Below are 19,776 nucleotides of genomic sequence, written 5' to 3'. Positions count from 1 at the left end.
GAAGAATTTGGAGTAGGAATTAAAATCCAGGGAGAACTTTGAGGTTTGCCGACAACACTGTAATTCTGTCAGAGACAGCAAAGCATTTGGAAGAGCAGTTTAACTTAATGGGCAGCGTCTTGAAATGAGGATATAAGATGAACATAAACAAGAGTAAAACGAGGATAATGGACTATAGTCGAATTAAATCTGATGATGCTGAGGGAATTCGATTAGGAAACGACACACTTATAGTAGTAGATTAATTTTGCTATTTGGGAGGCAAAATAACTGATGATGGTCGAAGTAAAGAGAATATAAAATGTAGACTGGCAATGGCAAGGAAAGCGTTTCTTAAGAAGAGAAATTTTTTAACATCGAGATTAGATTTTAGGAAGTCGTTTCTGAAAGCATTTATATGGAGTGTAGCTATGTATGGAAGTTAAACATGGACGATAAATAATTTAGGCAAAAAGAGAATAGAAACCTTCGAAATGTGGTGCTACGGAGAATGCTGAATATTAGATGGGAAGATCATGTAACTAATGAGGAGCTAGTGAATAGAATTTGGGAGAAGACCAACTTGTGGCGCAACTTGACTCGAAGAAGGGATCGGCTGATAGGACACGTTCTGAAGCATCAAGGGATCACCAATTTAGTATTGGTGGGAAGCGTGGAAAGTAAAAGGAGTAGAGGGAGACCAAGAGATGAATATACTAAGCAGATTCAGAAGGGTGTAGGTTGCAGTAGTTACTCGGAGATAAAGAAGCTTGCACAGGAAAGAGTAGCATGGAGAGCTGTATCAAACCAGTGTCTGGACTGAAGACCACAACAACAACTGGTATTCCAAATTGAACGAAAAAAAACAACATAATCGAGATTTGAATCGGCAGTCTTTACACTAACGCGAATTACAATCCTGCAACGTTACCGATTCAGCTACGCATCAAGTCTACAACACCACCTTAAATTTGGTAAACAATGGCCCTGGAAAACTTCAACGCCGATTTATTTTCTGTAAACTTGAGAAAAACGGTGACAATAGTCTGTTTCTTGCGACTTTTTAAAGGTGTTCCACGCGCGTATTTCATTTGGAACAGGAAAGTGTGTCAGGCGTTTTCACACTACGTAACAACAGCACGACAATCAGAGTACAAAAGAACAGAGACTGTGGTGTAAACGATTTTTGGAATAAAAACTACGTAGCTACAGTACGGTTAAGAAAAACGTTGATGGCTGTTAATGCATTAGAATATCTTAAAATTTCATTTACCGTAACATAGTAACAAGATATCTGATACATAAACAGGACCTACTTTCAAGAGCGTCAACACCATCAGTGTACATGTGCTACAGCCGCCGATCAATAACCGCATTTGTGTTTGTTTACATCATGTATATTCGTATAACGATGAAAGTTTATAATATGACTAGGAAATTTAGACGAAATGTTCTTCAAGTTTCTTCTCAGCCATTGCGCTGCTAATGCTGCTGACGGAAGATGTCTACCAAAACATCCAATTAGCGTATTTGACACACCTTTAACACTTGTCTTCACTATACTGTATTCTTTTATGGAATCAGTTAGGACTGCTCATATTTTTAAAAGTATCGGGAATTCGATATATCGATATGTTAAAAGCACCGTTGCCGGCTCTCTATATATCAATGACAAGATACATCGACGGAAAAATACCGACATATCTGCCTACAAAAATATCGGCTGCACAACGTAAATAATCTGCTGGTTTTAAAGCTGTATATTTAAGTACTGATTTATTATTATGCATTCTGTACATCGATAAGCCTGCCTATCCCTCTTAGAGCAAGAATTGAAAGGAAAACGATGCACTTTTCACACTTGGCGATAACCACTTTGCTAACAGTGGTAACTGCATGTAAGTGGCACAATAAAAGGTGTCGAACAGGTCCATCGTTCAGTTTCGTCATCTATCGGATTTGTCCGGAACACTTCATGTCAACTTTCCTGTTTTTTCATTTCTATCAACGCCAGTGACCAAGCAAAATTGCTTGGTGAGGCTAAACGTTGCAGTTTTCCGTTGGTAGCGCCGATTACGTGAACATTTCCCCTCGCACGTCTCCGACCATCGTAAAGAGCAGTATTGTCATTTTGCTTTTTGTTCATCATTTTCAGCGACATTTTTTGAATAATGCCGAATTGAAGCAACAGCACACTACTGGCGTTAAAACCACCGTTTTAAGTAATATGATCAATAATTTTCGTCTTGCATTAATAAGAGCCTAAAATCTAAGGTCTGCTCATTTAGTTCTGTAAATTCATTTAACCCTTGTGGAAACCTAGAAAGAGTGTCGACTATAATGTTTTCTTCCCATTTTTTATATATTTGAAAAATGAATTCTTGTAAAAATAGGTACCACTGAGCAGTTTGCATGTGTAACAAATGTTTCAAATAGCTATGAGCACTATGGGACTTAACATCGGAGGTCATCAGCCCCCTAGACCTTAGAACTACTTAAACCTAACTAACCTAAGGACATCACACACATCCATGCCCGAGGCAGGATTCCAACCTGTGACCATAGCAGTCGCGCGGTTCTGGACTGAAGCGCCTCGAACCACTCGGCCACCATGGTGGTGCATGTGTAACATCTTGCAAGTTAACAGAAAAGGCAAAACTTGGTAGTCACAACAGTTTCATGTGTTTTCCCCATAAATAGTATTTTAACTCCTGGAAGGCCCACACTAAGGATAATACTCTAAGTTTTGTAGGATAGTGCTTTCTCACTGACTGAGTGTTTGACTGGCAAAACTGATCATACAATTTCCGCTCTTTCCATCTATTTCTGTGATTTGAAACAGACCTTGAATGATGCATCTGTACTTCAGTAAAAATATTGTGCCATGTCCAGCTGGTGTAGAATATCTGCATTTGTTAAAGTTTCATTTATGGTCTGGTAGTCTCTTTGGCAATCTTCAGTCTACAGCCATGTATTATTTTTTTCTTAACAGGTTTAGGAGGGTATAACTATTTAACAATTGTTTAGGTAAAAATTTCCTAAAGAATGAAGTTAGTCCTAGAGATACATGTGGGAGAGCTAATGTCTCTTCCAAATTTGGACTTTCACAAATTTACTGTAACACCATAGTCGAGAAATTTTCTCATTACCTCCCCTAGCAAATCTAAATGTTCCCTCTACTAACTCATTGCAATCGATACACTGTCGAAATACATGATGGTTCTCCTGTACAGCACTGGTCCTAGAACAATGTCCAGTGCCACGATAAAGACACCTACACTAACACTAAGTTTTGAAAGATAATGTCAAAAATTATAACTGTGACCAGAACATACAAATGTGGTGTGTTTCCAGTTTTCTGGTTATAATGAAATTTGCCAGTACAAAGAGCACGAACCCATAAAGTTAAATACTTACTACAATGAAATTTTAAAAATTGTTTGTCAATAGTGTCAGGTTTTGTTCTTACAGCAAAAATTATTTTGTTGGTGGATTGTGTATCAAGTAATAATCGAATGCTACAATTTACTTTAGTGACAGCAGGTAATGGGCTGCAATATGAAGAATTATAAGGTTCTATGTCTTGTCAACACTCTTTCCATGTCTTTATTTATCGCCCCTTTCTTCATCAAAGGGGTTGGGTAAGAATTGTGAGAGAAAGTTTGATGTGGATATACATCCATTTTGTGAATGTAAACTTTTATAATGTCTGTCTTTTTCAAAACACTTGTTTGTACTGTAAGAGCAATTTGTATAACTCCTTTCTTTGGGCCTCAGATAAATAACCAGGCTCAATAACCTTTAAACTAACTTTACTGCTACTTCAATTATGATTTTGATTTCTTGTAATTAATTGATAAAATCTCTTTGTCAAGCTGCTAAAAGATCTTACTACTGCCCATGTAGAGTTGTACCTTAAATTGTCTGAAAAACTCCATTGCTAGAATGCGGGAGAGTGGGGCACTCTGAACCACGGGGCACAATGAGTCAGGTAGCATAATTTCGTTATAAGGTGGTAAATTATTTTTTCCTCTGTGCATATGTTGTCAGTACTGCTCTACCAACTGCCACTTGTTTTCTGCAGGATCTAGTTCCCACCATAATTGTTGTACTGGTGATATGTAAATTTCGCAACAGTGAAGTAATTTTTGGGGACATAGATAGATTGAATTTTGTTTAATCCTTTGTCACCAAATTTTAGAGAAAGTAAGTCACTGTAACAATATGAATATTATATTTTAATGATATAGATCTTCAAATATTAACAATGTTCATACATAACCTCACATGAAATTTGTTTGAAATATGTACTGTTGGGGCATATTGAATCAAGCTCTCCTGGGGCACAATGAGCCATGGTTCATTGTGCCTCAGGAATCTTTTAAGTGCCCAATACAAGCACTCTGTACTTTGTTTCCTTAGCATGGGTAAAACATATGTGTAGGAATTTAAGGCTTTTAAACCACAGACGTTCAGCAGTCCTGTTTTTTATTATCAGGTTTGAAGATGGTTCTTTCATACTGCAGGAAGATGGACAGAGGTAAAACTGACCATTACGTTATGCAAGAAGCTGTACAGGATGTTCTTAATAAGGGCATGGCAGTTCACCAAGCAGCTAAATCTTATTTAATACCTTACCCAACTCTTCATTGATATGTTCAAGACATTAAATGTGGTTCCCGAGAAAGACTGACACCAAACTATGACAATCATAAGGTATTTTCTGTGGAGCAGGAGAAAGAATTAGGTAAAGGATGAAGCTTTTGTTCCAGATAGCAACATACTTCATGTGCTCCCACGACCTGCTACTGATGGTGTGACAAAGAGACAAAAATCATATTTCAAATTTGGAATCAGCTTCGAGTCCATTGATGTTCGGTAATTCCAAAATAAGTAACATGATTGTGTGTCTACAGATTTAATTATATGATTCACACATGGAATATATGTACACATTATGTTTAAGGTATATTTACACTTACTTTGTATGCTAAATAGGTTCTTTCAATGAACCTGTTTAAAGTGGTTCATTGTACCCCACATGTGGGGCACAATGAACCATTTACCAAATTTTCTTCAAAGGCCTGCAGCTAAAAAACAATTAATGACCATGCAATCATATAAGGCCATTTGATACTTGAATGATTAAACTGTAACATCTGTAAATCACAACTCTGAAATAAAATTATTGGATGAGTAACACGGAGAAATATTTTTTATGGTTCAATGTGCCCCACTCTTCCCTACAATTTGATATTAACCTCTCAACCAAAAGAAAATCGCATGTGATTGTTTTGTTACCTAAGGTAATAAGAGTGTACGTTTGCAGCTTGGTGTTTTGTGTCTTATTTCCTATAGCTGTTAAAATTTTGCAGTTCCGTTTAGGGAAAGTGGGTACATGCATGTCCTTTGCTATTGCTTCCAACTAACTCTTGGATGACATGTTTGTGTACGCACATGTATACTGCACAGGTATACTGCCTAAATTTTCATGTATTATTGCTTGTACCATTTCCTCTTCGACCTTCCTTGTCTCACTGGAACATAACTGCTCTCTCAAGGCGAGTTCCTCATTGTACCTGAAAAAATGAATAGGATCTGATGGGATAGCATTTTCTGGTGATGGCATCGGGATACTCTCATTTGCTATTAACCACCTCAACTGTTTGAACTGTATGCCCCTGTAGGCACCAATTATTGTTCTGATTACTACAAATGTTCGGTTCCCCTTCTCTAAGATTATTACTTGAGACCAGGTCTGTGTGATCATTTGAGTTTCGTTGATAGCCTTGCTATTGTTTAGATTCCTGTTACAGGGTACACCATACCACTTGTTTTGTCTGTTCCGGTTATTACCATTACTTTGTGTGTTGGGGTAAACAGGGTTGTATCTAATCCACATCCTTTTCTGAGCTTTTCCATTTGCTTGAAATTTACAGCTATTGGATCCACTGTCTAATGTTACTGGCTGTTGCCATCCCAGTTGGTCTTTAGCATTACTGTTTTGCTCGCCACAGCACTATTTATGAAAACCATGTGCCAAATCTATGTTTCTTGTTTGCTTACGTCTGCCCTTGTAAACTAGGTCAAAGGCATCAACTATGGATGGAAAATACTCTAAATCATTTTCCAGTATAGTGACTAGCTTCTCCTTGATTAGTGCTGAGAGCCTACCTTTTAAAATTTGAAAAAATATCTCCATTTGACATGGGCTTACTCCAATAACAAGTCTTATTCAGATACTTTTCAAAATATGTTCTTAGTCCAACCTGTCTGCTATGAAATGGTTCTGGGTAAAAAACTTCTCTTGTGAGTCATTCATGTACGGCAGGTGGCCAGAAGTTAGCAAGAAAATCCTGTTCAAATTGATCATAGATTTCACAGTGCTCAGCTAAGTCCACAGCTCACAGCAAAGGGACCCCTTGGGTGTATCCCATTACATAACAAGTCTCTTGCAATTCATTCCAGTTATATGATAGAATATCTCAAAAAGATCTAATGAATACTATCGGATGTACCTTCTTTGTTTCTGTGGAAAATGTCTGAAACTGTCTATGTTTTAACAGCCTTTCATCTGTAAAAATCTTCAGAGGCAAGATGTATTATCATGTGGTATAGTTACTGGTGTCACATGTGGATAGTGTCCTTGCTGTTCATAAGGTACTATAACTACCCACATGTCTCATGTTCTCCTTCACTTATGCGTGGCACTGGGGAAGAACTATTGTCCTGCTTATTTACTACTTACTATGTCACTTGAACCCAAGCTTCCCATCCCAATTTCATATTGGATTGTTGAATAGTACTCTTTAAATTGATATGGAGTTTGTTAACCCTTTTATCCTCCCTTTCAGTCACTATTCTTTCTATTCAGTGGAGTACAGTGTTGCTCTACCACCTGTCTAGAATCACTGTCAAATAACCCAACATCAGCATGAATAATTTTTACACATAATTACTGAGTTTTTCTGTTCTAATTTAAGAAATCCTATATCCTCCAATATCTTCTATACTTCATCCCGCTAAATCGTCTTATGTGTTGTGTAAATCTGACGTGCTAGCTTCCGCTACAGATACCTGTGTTAAGCTATCATCTTCTGTCTATAAAGCAGTTCATCTAACCGTTATGTGGTTTTCTGCAGCTCATCTACAAGCTCGGAAATTTTTTCGTCAAACTTGTGGTGTAACTTTTGCTCGAAACTTGGAAATTCTGTTTTTAAATTCGAAAATTTCTGGTCAAAGTTGTTTGTTACTTTTTCCAACTGCTTAGACGATATTTGTTTAAACTGCTTAGACATCTGTTAAAGGTTCTGTAGGAGGCGACTGGCACCCCAAGATGCCGAAAAGACCGGATTTCCTACTCTTCCTGTTCTACTATTTGTGAACTAGGAAAGATATGTGATTCAAGTGAATCATAACCATATGAACTGTCGCGTGAGAACGCGCTTGTGGTCGTCGATCCAGTCCCCTGGAGTAGACGACGTTCCAACAGAACTACTGATAGCCTTGGGAGAGCCAGCTACGACAAAACTCTTTCATCTGGTGTACTCGATGTGTGAGACAGGTGAAGTATCCACAGACTTCAAGAAGAGTATCATAACTCCAACTCCAAAGAAAGCAGGCGCCGACATGTGTGAATATTACCGAACTGTCAGTTTAATAACTCGTAGTTGCAAAACACTAACACGAATTCTTCTCAGAATAGAAAAAAATGGTAGAAGCTGACTTTGGGGAAGATCAGTTTGAATTCTGGAGAAATGTAGGAACACATGAGGCAATACTACCCCTATGACTTATCTTAGAAGTTAGTCTAAGAAAAGGCAAACCTACGTTTATAGCATTTGTACGCTTACAGAAAGCTTTTGACAATAGTGACTGGAATGCTCTCTTTGAAATTCTTAAGTTATGAGGGATAAAATACCGGGAGCGAAAGGCTATTTACATATTATACTGGAACCAGACGACAGCTATCAAAGTCGAGGGGCATGAAAGGGAAGCAGTGGTTGAGAAGGCAAGGGTAATGGAATGCATTCGAATTAAATCGTGTCCTACTGAGGGAATTAGTTTAGGAAACGAAATACTTAAAATAGTAGATGAGTTTTGCTATTTGGGTAGCAAAATAACTGATGACAGCTGAACTAGAGAGGTTTTAAAATGTGGATTGGTAATGGCAAGGAAATCGTTTCGGAACTAGAGAAATTTGTAAACATCGCGTATAGGGTTATGTTTCTGAAAATATTTGTGTAGAGTGAAGCTATGTATGAAAGTGAAACGTGGACAAAAAACAATTTAGTCGAGAAGAGGATAGAAGCTTTTGAAACGTGGTGCTACAGAAGAAAGCTGAAGATTAGCTGGGTAGATAATGTAACTAATGAGGAGGTACTGAACATAACTGAGGAGAAAAGAAATTTGTCGCACAGTCTGACTAGAAGAACGGACCAGCTGGTAGGACACATTATGAGACATCAAGGGATCAACAATTCAGCACTGGAGGAAGGTGTGGATGGTAACAATCGTATAGGGAGACCAAGAGATGAACACAGTAAGCAGATTCAAAAGCATATAGGTTGCAGTGGCTATTTGGTGATGAACAGGCTTGCACAGGAGAGTAGCATGGGGAGCTGCATCAAACTAGTCTTCAGATTGAAGACCACAACGACAACAACAACTGAATCAACTCCATTTTCATGGCTCACTGTCTTATGTAATTTGCACCAGCATCCATTAGATGAGAAACAGCACCTGTAACAGAGTTCCAAAACGTGCTATTCCTCAGGACTCATTTCTATATAATCAGCTACAGAATATAGCTGCCAGTAAACTTAAACCCGAAAAACCACCATGGTCAACGCAAAATGCGCCTCTTTTATATGCATGCCAAGGATGGAAAGAGGTGTTGCAGAAGTTTCTTCCAGCAAATTCTTGCCTTATTACTGATCCTACTTAGCCTATGGATGGATATGGTCTTCCATGGAAGCTATGGACAGCTCTGAACTGATTCTGTACAATGCATGGAAGGTGTGGTCCCTGTTTGTATGAAGAAAGGTGCAAAGATGTCCCAGCAAGTGACTGGGCGCCACAGTGCAGACTACACAGCGCTTGACTGAAGAGTGCTTATCACGAAAATTTCCTGTTGCACTCAGGTAACACAGCACACGATAACACCAAGATCTGTGCACTGGTTCAGAGACCTACATATTTAGTTATAACATTTTCATGTGTGTTTGTTTATATATATTTTACATACATTTAATGATTTATGTATGAAGTACTTATATAAGAATGAAAAATGACCATGGAAGCCACATGAATAGTAACAATAGGTACCTTATTAATTTTCATGTATAATGATTGGGGCCGATTTAAGGTCCACAAACCGCCGCTTGGGACGCAAAGCTGAGAGAGGTGCCACAACTATAAGATTTCAATATACAACTTATCACTATTAGTACAGATACTTGTGGCACCTAGATATGTATACAAACGCGGATCACCGTTAGTACCGATAGCGATAACTAAACACGTGGAAGTGTATGACCAAAAAGGTGTGGAGAAGGGAAAGGGAAGGGTGGGTGGGGTTCCGATGGAGGGACAAGTGAAGGTGCCAAATGATAAATCCCTTGAGTGCAAAAATGTTCTCGAACCAGTGTTGATTACGATGTAACAGTAGTTGACATGAGTATTATTAGAATCTGCCATATAGTACTTCATTGTATCCATTAGTATAAATTTCATGAAAAATTCATGATTGTGAATAAGGTAAAACCACTGTCTCGTTTCTTATCCTAGCAACTCTTAATGCTCTTAGGATCGACGGAATTCGAGTAAAATAAAAATTAAGGACTCAAGGACTAGAACCTTTTTTCCTCTCTATGCCACTGCATTTTACATTTATAAAAAAAAATGCACGAAGCGTATAAATTCACGATAAATCACACAAATTTAAAGGTTGTCGATTCAAAAAGACACAGCCAACACTATGCTTGTCCGTCGTCTTTTGGAGTATTGCTGGGCAGTGAGAGGATTGACAGAGGACATCAAAAGAGTTCAAACAAGGGCTGCTCGCTTTGTATTATATCCAAATATGGGAGAGAATATCTCGAATATCATATACAAGTTTGTATGGCAATCATGAAAATAAAGGCGTTTATCGTTGTGGCGAGATCTTTGCACGAAATCTCAATCACCAATTTTCTCCTCCGAATACTAAAATATTTTATTGGCTCCCATCTACATAGGGAAAAATGAGCATCGTAATAAATTGAAAGAAATTATGGCTTCCGTGGAAAGATTTAGTTGTTCATTTTTTCCATGATCCCATTCGAGAGCCAGAAGGTCGAGAAATAGCGTGAAAGTGGTTCTATGAACCGTGTATCAAATCGGAGAGTGGTCATGTAAATGTAGACGTAGAAACACATATTGCTTCGGCAGGGATTCTTTTAACTGCAAACACAGCTTATATGATGCAATGAAATCAAGCTTGTGAAGGGACTACATTTCATTAAGGACCTATTCAGTTTTTGAAGTCAGGATTTTTTTTCGGTAGATTGGCAGGTGGGACATATGTTACTAATATCTTTGGTCCATTTGTTGTATCTCTGCGCCGTGGCTATTACCCGCAAATTTTTGAAATAAAGAATTTGAAGGGCTTCGTTGGAGATTCATTACATATACTTTTTTTATTGAAGATCTACGTTAAACAAAAATGAATGTCATAAGGACGGATAAAACAAATTCCAGAAACAGGGGATGGCCGTTTCTTCAAAACGTACGGGCACAGACGGGTAAGTATCAACTTTTTCTCATTCAGATTTACTGTTCAAGGTACAATAAGTCATATAAATGCTATTTTTTCCGCAGTTGGTATGATTCCAAGAGGAATACGTTCAGGGGTTACAACAGCTATCTCCAAATGCCAATCCAACGCATTCTTTAAGACACCAGGTTATATTACTTCGGCGTCAGTTTCAAGATCGTCGTCCACAGCTCCGAACGCTGAGGACAGAAGAAGTGCTCGCCTTTCTTCGCTAATGGCAAATACTACCCCGCATTCTTCAACGACTACAGATAAAAATCCAAACTCGATTTTGGCTATCTTAAATAAATTTTCAAATAAAACTCCGTCGAATAAACAAACGTCTGTGCTCCCCAGGACATCAGCATCGTCATCATCATTTCGAAATGCAGCTACCCGTTGGTCGACGTCGGATGATCAGAAAACGCTTGTAAGGTGCGCTAATTTAAATTATATAAATGCTGATATGGACTTGTTTTCTACAGACTCAAAAATTAACAATGTGTGAATCAGGACCAGCACTTCCAGTGGCAGTGGAGGTCAGACGCGCAACAAATCATCGACTTCAAGAACTCCAATGAGGACTCCAGTAAGAACACCAAAATCAATGACAACTACAACATCAGAAAGTGACGCTACTTGTATCGTTGGTAAATCACTTTGTTTAATTACATTTCCTTGTTCTACAGTTCACTAGTCAATGGCCATGCTGATAATGATCATTACATTACTCTTATAAAGATGACTCTTACTGCTGTGTAAAATGCATTGTATAGAGAACACATTGTGCCTGTTATTGCCATAGTTGTGAGTATTACAATTTCCAGCAGAAGTATTATGATAAGCTGAGTAAATCGGCAGTTCTCTTAGTTTATAATCATGTATATTTGTTAGTGGCACTGTATAGCTAGTTATATCTTTTAATTTACTGTTCTTGAATCTTTGTGTATTTGCCCAAAGATTTTTCTACTTAAAGGTATTTAGTGAGTGGGTGATAAATGACTATTAATTGTTAAAAACAAAGGAAAAAGTTGTGCTTTATGAACATTGAAAACTCCTTGAACTAGACAGTGTTGTTGGTCGTTGTATATTTTTATTGTTACTACAGTTTTACCAACATGTCGAATTTTCTGACTTAGTCATGATCATAGCATTGTTATTTACTCATATGAGCATACCAGATTTTGAACCAAACCACTACAATGATGTTTTTAAGTGGAAGAATCATTCCTTGACCACAGTTTTGCTGAATTTTTGGGAAAATCCGCATATACATACAGCAGAAAATTGATATTATTGAAAAATGGACATTTAGAATTTTAAAAAAATAGTGCAGATCACCATCAGTAGCAATTCATTTTTCTAGTTCATTCTTTTCTCTTTTGCAGGTTGCCTACATAGATGTATTTTGTAGCTAGGAACAATTAATCCACAGAGCATATGGTACACTTTATCTTAGGTGTAGGTTGTGTTGGAATTTTCTGAAGTTTCTCCCATTGTTGATCTCTGCATGAGCCTGATTAGAAGCTGCCATGAACTTTTAGATTGTGAGGAAGGTACCTCCTGTGAGTGGTTAAATTCATTACTTTGTGCATATGCTTCGTAAAGCAGTGATTCATGCATTCAGGCTTCACATTCAGCTTAGGTTACAACAGCTGTGGTATGGGAGGTGTAATATTATTTTGGGCACAAATTGTTTCATGTATTTGAGCTCTAAATTGAGTACATTTACATCTACATATATACTCTGCAAACCACTGTGAGGTGCATGTCAGAGGGTACATCCCTTTCTACCAGCTGTTAGGGTTTTACCAGCTATTAGGGTTTCTTCCTGTTCCATTCATGTGTGGAGTGCTGGAAGAATGATTGATTGAATGCTTATTTGTGTGCAGCAATTAAACTAGTGTTATCCTCATGATCCCTATGTAAGTGATACATTTGGGGTTGTAGCATATTCCTAGAGTAATCATTTAAAGCCGATTCTTGAAACTTTGTTAATAGATGTTCTCAGGATAGTTTACATCTATGTTCAAGAGTTTTCCAATTCAGTTCCTTCAGTATCTGTGTGACACTCTCCCACAGATTAAGCAAACCTGTCACCATTTGTGCTGCATTTTTCTGTATACATTCAGTATCCCCTGTTAGTACTATCAGGTACAGATCCCACATACTTGAACAATATTCTAGAGCCAGCTGCACAAGTGATTTGTAAGCAATCTCCTTTGCATACTGATTGCTCTTCCCTAGTATTCTACCAATAAACCGAAGTGTACCACCTGTAATACCCAAGACTGAGCCTGTGTGATCACCACATTTCATATCCCTATAAAGTGCTGCACCATGGTATTTGTATGAGTTGGCCGATTCCAACAGTAACTCATTGTTATTATAGTCACAGGTACTAAGTTTTTTTTTTTTTGTAAAGTGCAAAATTTTACATTTCTAAACATTTAAAGAAAATTGCCAATCTCTGCATCACTTTGAAATCATATCAAGATCTGACTGAATATTTATGCAGCTTCTTTCAGGTAGTGCTTCATCGTAGATAACTGCATTATTTGCAAAAACCTGATTTCACTGTTAATATTGTCTGCAAGATCATTAATATACAACATGGACAGCAAAGGTCCCAACACACTTTCCTGGGGCATGCCCAATGTTCCTTATACATCTGATGATGACTCTCCATCCAAGATAACGTGCTGCATCTTCCTTACCAAAAAGTTCTCAATCTGGTCACAAATTTCACTTGATACCCCATATGACTGAACTTTTGACAAGAAGTGTAGGTGTGGTACTGAGTCAAATGCTTTACAAAAATCAACAAATACTGCATGTACCTGATTGCCTTGATCCAAAGCTTTCAGTATGTCATGTGAGAAAAGTGCTGTTTGGGTTTCACATTACTGATGTTCTTGAAGTCATTGCCATGTGGTATTGTGGAGGTTATTCTTTTCAAAATATCTCATTATGTTTGAGCTCAGAATATATGCTAAGATTCTACAGCAAATCGATGTCAAGGATACTGGACTGTAAGGGACTGCTGCTTGTGAATTAAATAGAGATTTTTGACAAAGTAGATTCCATACCTCAGAAATGGTGCTGTGCATTGGCATGGCAAGAAGATATTTGGAAATCATGTCAACCACTATAAGGCACATGAAATGCAAAATAGAGGGCGTGCAAAAGCAGCATGCAATCACTGCCAGTGCCTCATTAGGATTGTTCATGGGGGGAAAGCATATGAGGTGTAAGTGTGTGTTGCTGGGTACAGTCTTGGCAGAAGTAGGCCAACATCTTGTTATTTTTAGCAAGTCTTGGCTAATAGACATGGTAATGGGCCAATAACTCAAATAGCAGGTGTGTATGTCACTAAGGATGCTGTCAATCTGAGAACTGAATTGAGCTACAGAAAAGTCATAATTGCAATCCTGAGCCCTGACAAACTTAACTTTATTTGTCTTTTACAGCTGATTCGACTTTGTTGGCTATATTAGGGATAAAATGAATGTAGTAATTAACTTCACTAAATATACTGAGTACTTGTTTGCAGAAAATGACATTTTTATAAATCTCGTTTAACACCTGCCACTTTTGAAGCAATGGATACAAAGTCACTGATTTTGTGTGTAGTTCTGGTAAGTGCTTTTGTTTATCATCTCCTTCTGTGGATTAGGTGTCAAAATCATTAACTGAACAGATTTTTAAAACTGATCTTATTGTTTCATTCCTTATTTTATCCATTTTATTACAGCCAGACTGTGAAACATGGCAGCTCCATTGTCGATCTGCATGAAGGAGGAAATGAGGGCAGTGATTTGCCTTTTGTTTGTGGAAGATGTTAAACCAGTGGAAATTATTCATTGAATGCAAGCACGGTGTGGTAATGGTTGTTTATCACAAAGCAAGATCTATGAATGTTTAGAGCACTTCAAACAGGGAAGAACTTCTCTATGTCATGAAGAAAAATGAGGCAGGCCATCAATGTCAACAACTGACGACACTTTGGAAGTCATTGAGGTTATGGTGATGGAAAACAGATGAATCACAGTGGGCAAAATCACCAACATTTTACTTATCAGTCATGGTTCAGCATATTCTATCTTTCACTACAGGCTAGATTTTTGGAAAGCATGTGCAACATGGGTACCAAAAGAATTGTCAGCATAGTGTAAGACACAAAGGATGGACATCTCTCATAAACATTTGACCCATTATCATCACGAGGGAGATGGATTTTTACTGCAAACCATTACTGTAGATGAAACTTGGGTGCATCATCACGAACTGGAAAGTAAGGCTACGGGCATGGTTTGGAAACACTCATCATCACCAGAAGTTAAAAAATATAAATGGCACCCATTAGCTAGTAAGATTATGCTAAGGCTATTCTGGGACATGAAGGGTGTGGTAGCCGTTTATTTCATCCCAAGAGCCAAAACTGTGAATAGTGAGAAATATTGTGTTGTGTTGTGAACTAAACTGAAACCTGCAATCAGATGCAAATGTCATGGAAAACATCAAAAAGATATAATACTGCAGCAAGGTAATGCTCAGCCACATTCTGCCAGACAGCCGAAACAATAAAGGAGTTGAGATTCGAATTGCTGGAACACTTGCTTTACCGTCCAGACCTGGATCCAAGTGAATTCAGTATGTTGGGACCATTGAAATAAGCTCTCAGGGAAAGAAGAAGATCTGCAACCAATGCAGAAGTCATTGATGCATTGCAAAATTGGTTAAAGGTGCAACCAAAAAACCTTTTTCCCAACAGATTCAAAAAACTTGTGAAACATTGGATGAAGTGCATTGAAGTGTAGGGAGGTTACATAGAACAATAATATATGCTCCAGTTTTCTTTCATTAGAATAAATATTCCTTTTCTCAAAAATCCCTTTACTTTTTGACTTCCCCTCGTACTTTTTGCACTATTTTCAAAGGAACAAATCCTTTCAGTGGGGTGAAAGATAGAAATCCACTACTGACAGAGAATTTATAATAGCCTTGAAGTTACAACATAAACAGTTTCCCATTATTTTTATGTGTGACTGCTAATAGCAGGACACATTCATTTACAGAAACTTGCTCTGCCACCACTAGAACTATCAGTCTGTCTAATTAATCTTTAAATTTGCTCTGGAGAGAATGAGGAAAAGGCTAAAAAAATACATGCAACATGATGGATGGAAGTGAAGCAATGTGAGTTTCAGACTATGACACAATAATGTATGTACATAGGATTCCACTGCTGGTGTTAATTTCAATAAAATCCATGTGGGTTTTCGGCTGCACCATTTTGTAGCACTAAAAACAACTATAAAATAAAAGCAGCTTCATGTGACGACATGGAGAATCACAATCATATAAGTTAGCAGCTTACATGAAAACTTACAGTTTCCACTGGAAACAGAGAGTAATGGCACTGTTTCTTTATTGAATGTAGAAGTATGCAAAACATTTAGTGGCAAACCAGGATGTAAATTGTTTCACGCAAAGTTGCACCATTGTCCAGCACAAAAAAATGATGTGTTGTGTACACTGACAGTGTGGGCTCACCATATAAGCACTGTTGATAACCGTCCTTGTGAACAAAACAAGCTGCACAATGTTCTATGCAAATGGATATGGTTGTAAAAACATAAAATGTGCTATGAGACACAGTGAAGACTAAGTAGATAATGAAGCTGAAGAACATCCCATTGCTGCTTGCTTACTTTATATGAGAGGTACAACGAAGGAATTTTTCCTATGCTTCAGAGTGACCTTAGAATCTATTGAGACCCACAGTTGATTTCATAGATGCTCTCCACACCGCAGGTTTTTACAAACTGCAGTGTGAATGTATTGATGTCTATGTTGGCATAACCGGGAAACTGATTAGTAGTTGCTTTCTGGAGCAAAAATAGTATGTACAACTTAGGCAACACAGCAACAGCCAAATATCACCTGGACTGTGACCAACCTATCAGTTTTCAGGAAGTCCATAAGCATGCTCAATAGCCATGGACACAAAACCATAAACTAAAACAATTGAATAATGACAGTACAATGAAGAGGGTTGATTGCTACTCACCATATGAAGGAGACGTTGACTCACAGACAGAGACAACAAAATGATTGCTATACATTTAAGCTTTCAGCCAAAAACCTCTTTACTGAGGTAGGAAACACATTCACACATGCACAACTCATACTTGCATGAGCACTCTGGTTGCTGTGGCCAGACATAGTCTGCAACTTAACTTCTCCATGTGGTGAATAGCAATCTATCTTTTTCATAATGTTGTCGAAGCATAAAACAAGAGAGCTACAGTAATGGCATGAAGGATGGCTACAAGCTACCAACATCCTAGCCACCAATGGTTACAGTCCAATGGGTCGTATGCGTTTGTTGTCCAATGGCTTTGCAAGACCTGAATTCAACACCATAAACAAGCATTCCTCCCATGCAGCATCAGTGTCTTGCTTCAAGAAGTCTCTGTCCCTGGGTATAAGCTCCTGATTTGCTGTTATATGCTAATCATCTGCTGCAGTAGCACAGGCAGTTGCCTTCCAGACAGCCACCTATCCACTGGCGTCTTAATTTTGGACTATCTGTTGATGTTCAAGAATGATGATGTGGGTTGTTGTATTACAAATGAAATGAGTTGGTACAAAAGGAAGACACTTGGCAGACTGATCAGTTTCATTGCTTTGAACAAGACTGCTGCGAAGACAGATGTATTTGTTGTATAGTTATTTTTAGTGTTATAGTATGAAATAGCCTAATACCCAAAAGGATGCTATTGAAAATGAGGTCCTATCTAAACCTAGCACTGTGTGAATATCTGGACTCATCTTCTACTTCTGTAAATCGGATGGCAAAGCAATTCTTTGGCATATAAACTCCAAAAGAAAACCAATTCCAAGATATTCTGAACACTTGACGAGACTGTTGTTACAAATATTACTTATGGTACCAAGAACTCTTCCTATAAGACATCTGTACATTAAAACTTCATTTAATAGGATCTTGCTCTCTGCTACAGCTTCCTAATTTGTGCTGTAAGGTTGTTAGTGTAGGAGATCCAAACCAAATAAATGTTTTCTCCGATTACCAATGACTGATGAACCGGTATTGACTTGGAAGTTATAGTCACTGATACAATTCGGGAGCTATTGAAGCCTTCAGTGAAGAGCTAGATGCAAGATTCCAAGCAATTCCACTGTATTACACCTAAACCAAGGAATTCTTTTGAGCTTAATGCCAACATTTGCAGTGATTATGGCCAGTACCTTTGCAACATTGCCATTACGACCACTTATATGAACAGATAAATGTGAGTAAATAAGCTACTCACCATATAGTGGAGACTGAGTTGCAGATAGGCACAACAAAAAGAGTCACCATTATAGCTTTCGGCCATTAAGGCTTTTATCAACAATAGACACACACACACACACAAATGCAACTTACACACACAACTGCAGTCTCAGGCAACTGAAACCACATTGCAAGTAGCAGCACCAGTGCATGATGGGAATGGTGACTTGGTGGGGGTAAGGAGAAGGGTGGGGTGGGGAGGGGGAGGGATAGTATGGTGAGAAAGGCAGACAGTGAAGTGCTGCAGGTTAGACGGAGGGCTGGGGCGAGGGGGGCAGGGGAAGTAGGAGAAAAGGAGAGAAATTAAAAGACTGGGTGTTTTGGTGAAATGAGAGCTTTGTAGTGCTGGAATGGGAACAAGGAAGGGGCTGGATGGATGAGGACAGGGACTAACAAAGGTTGAGGCCAGGATGGCTACGGGAACAGAGGATGTATTATAGGGAAAGTTCCCACTTGTGTAATTCAGAACAGCTGGTGTAGTGGGAAGGATCCATGTGTGTGTATTGTTGACAAAGGTCTTAATGGGCAAAAGCATGGTAATTTTCTCAATAACTCAAAAGATGTAACCACACAGATAGTGATACAAAATTTTCCCAGGTTTCCGTCTTGCACCACTTAGGGCGTTAGGCTGATTACCACTAGTGTCCCTAAATTGTAAGTTCGCCTACTTCTTTTTCTAGAAACATAATGTCATGGGCAAAAGCTTACCAAGGACATCGGTCAACAGCTAGAATTTCATAGTGCTAGGCACAGAAGCAGGTTTATAATGTGTTTGTTGCCAACAGATTAATTACTAGTACATATGTTACAAAATCTCTTTATTATATAGCTTTGAAAAATTTACAGTAGCTTTCAGGTCTCAAAGGTACAAGGGTGTGCTGATAAGCAGTGCCTCCAAATGTTTTATGGGAAAACTCTTGAAGCTTTTTAAATGAAACAAACATTATTGACATTCTATATCTTTATTCTTCATGTCTACACATTTGCTGCCCTCTGCCGCTAGAGGACTCTGAATTGTAGCATGTAACATGTAAGTGTGTAATGTAACTATGTTGATGTATGAGAAACAGCGTGTTGTTATTGAGTTTCAAATTCACAGAGTTCATCCACACATGAAACACCATCTCACTCAGCATGACAGTGCCAGACCACACACAGTCATTGCAACATCTGCGACATTGTGACCTCAGGTCCACTGTCATTGATCATCCACCTTACAGCTCCAACTTGGCTTCATCTGATTTTCATCTGCTTCCAAAACTTAAAGAACACTTTTGAGAACTTCACTTTGATATTGATGAAGTGGTGCAAGCAGAGGTGTAGTTATGTCTCCATCAAAAATGTCAGACATTCTACAGTGATTTATCAACAACTTGTCTCTCATTGGGAGAAATGTGTTCATCGCCAGGGTGACTATGTTGAGAAAAAAATATGGAGACATGAAGAACAAAGATGTAGAATGTTAACAAGATTTGTTTTATTTAGAAAGCTTTAAGAGTTTCCACATAAAAAATTTGGAGGCATTACTTTTCAGTACACTCTCATACTTTTGAGACCTGGAAGTTACTGTGAATGTTACAAATCTATTTAGTAAAGAGGTTTTGTAACACATGTATTGCTGGCCACGGTGGCCGAGCGG

At 38.2% G+C, this 19,776-nt stretch overlaps 1 protein-coding gene across 1 annotated transcript in view; it reads left to right on the top strand.

The window, feature by feature from the left end:
- Nucleotides 1-10,601: 10,601 nt before the first annotated feature.
- The window catches only part of LOC126191820 (mutS protein homolog 4-like), a 317,523-nt gene continuing 308,348 nt past the window's right edge, over nucleotides 10,602-19,776 (top strand). The window contains exons 1-3 of the mRNA XM_049932555.1: nucleotides 10,602-10,763; nucleotides 10,840-11,209; nucleotides 11,288-11,424. Of these exons, the coding sequence (XP_049788512.1) occupies nucleotides 10,685-10,763; nucleotides 10,840-11,209; nucleotides 11,288-11,424 (586 nt within the window). The 5' untranslated portion in view covers nucleotides 10,602-10,684. The remainder of the gene's footprint in view (nucleotides 10,764-10,839; nucleotides 11,210-11,287; nucleotides 11,425-19,776) is intronic.

The sequence above is a fragment of the Schistocerca nitens genome, chromosome 1, assembly GCF_023898315.1.
Source record: "Schistocerca nitens isolate TAMUIC-IGC-003100 chromosome 1, iqSchNite1.1, whole genome shotgun sequence".
In the NCBI taxonomy this organism is placed as follows: domain Eukaryota; kingdom Metazoa; phylum Arthropoda; class Insecta; order Orthoptera; family Acrididae; genus Schistocerca; species Schistocerca nitens.
Note: the sequence above shows the minus strand (reverse complement) of the source record. Positions and strands in the feature narration are given on the sequence as shown.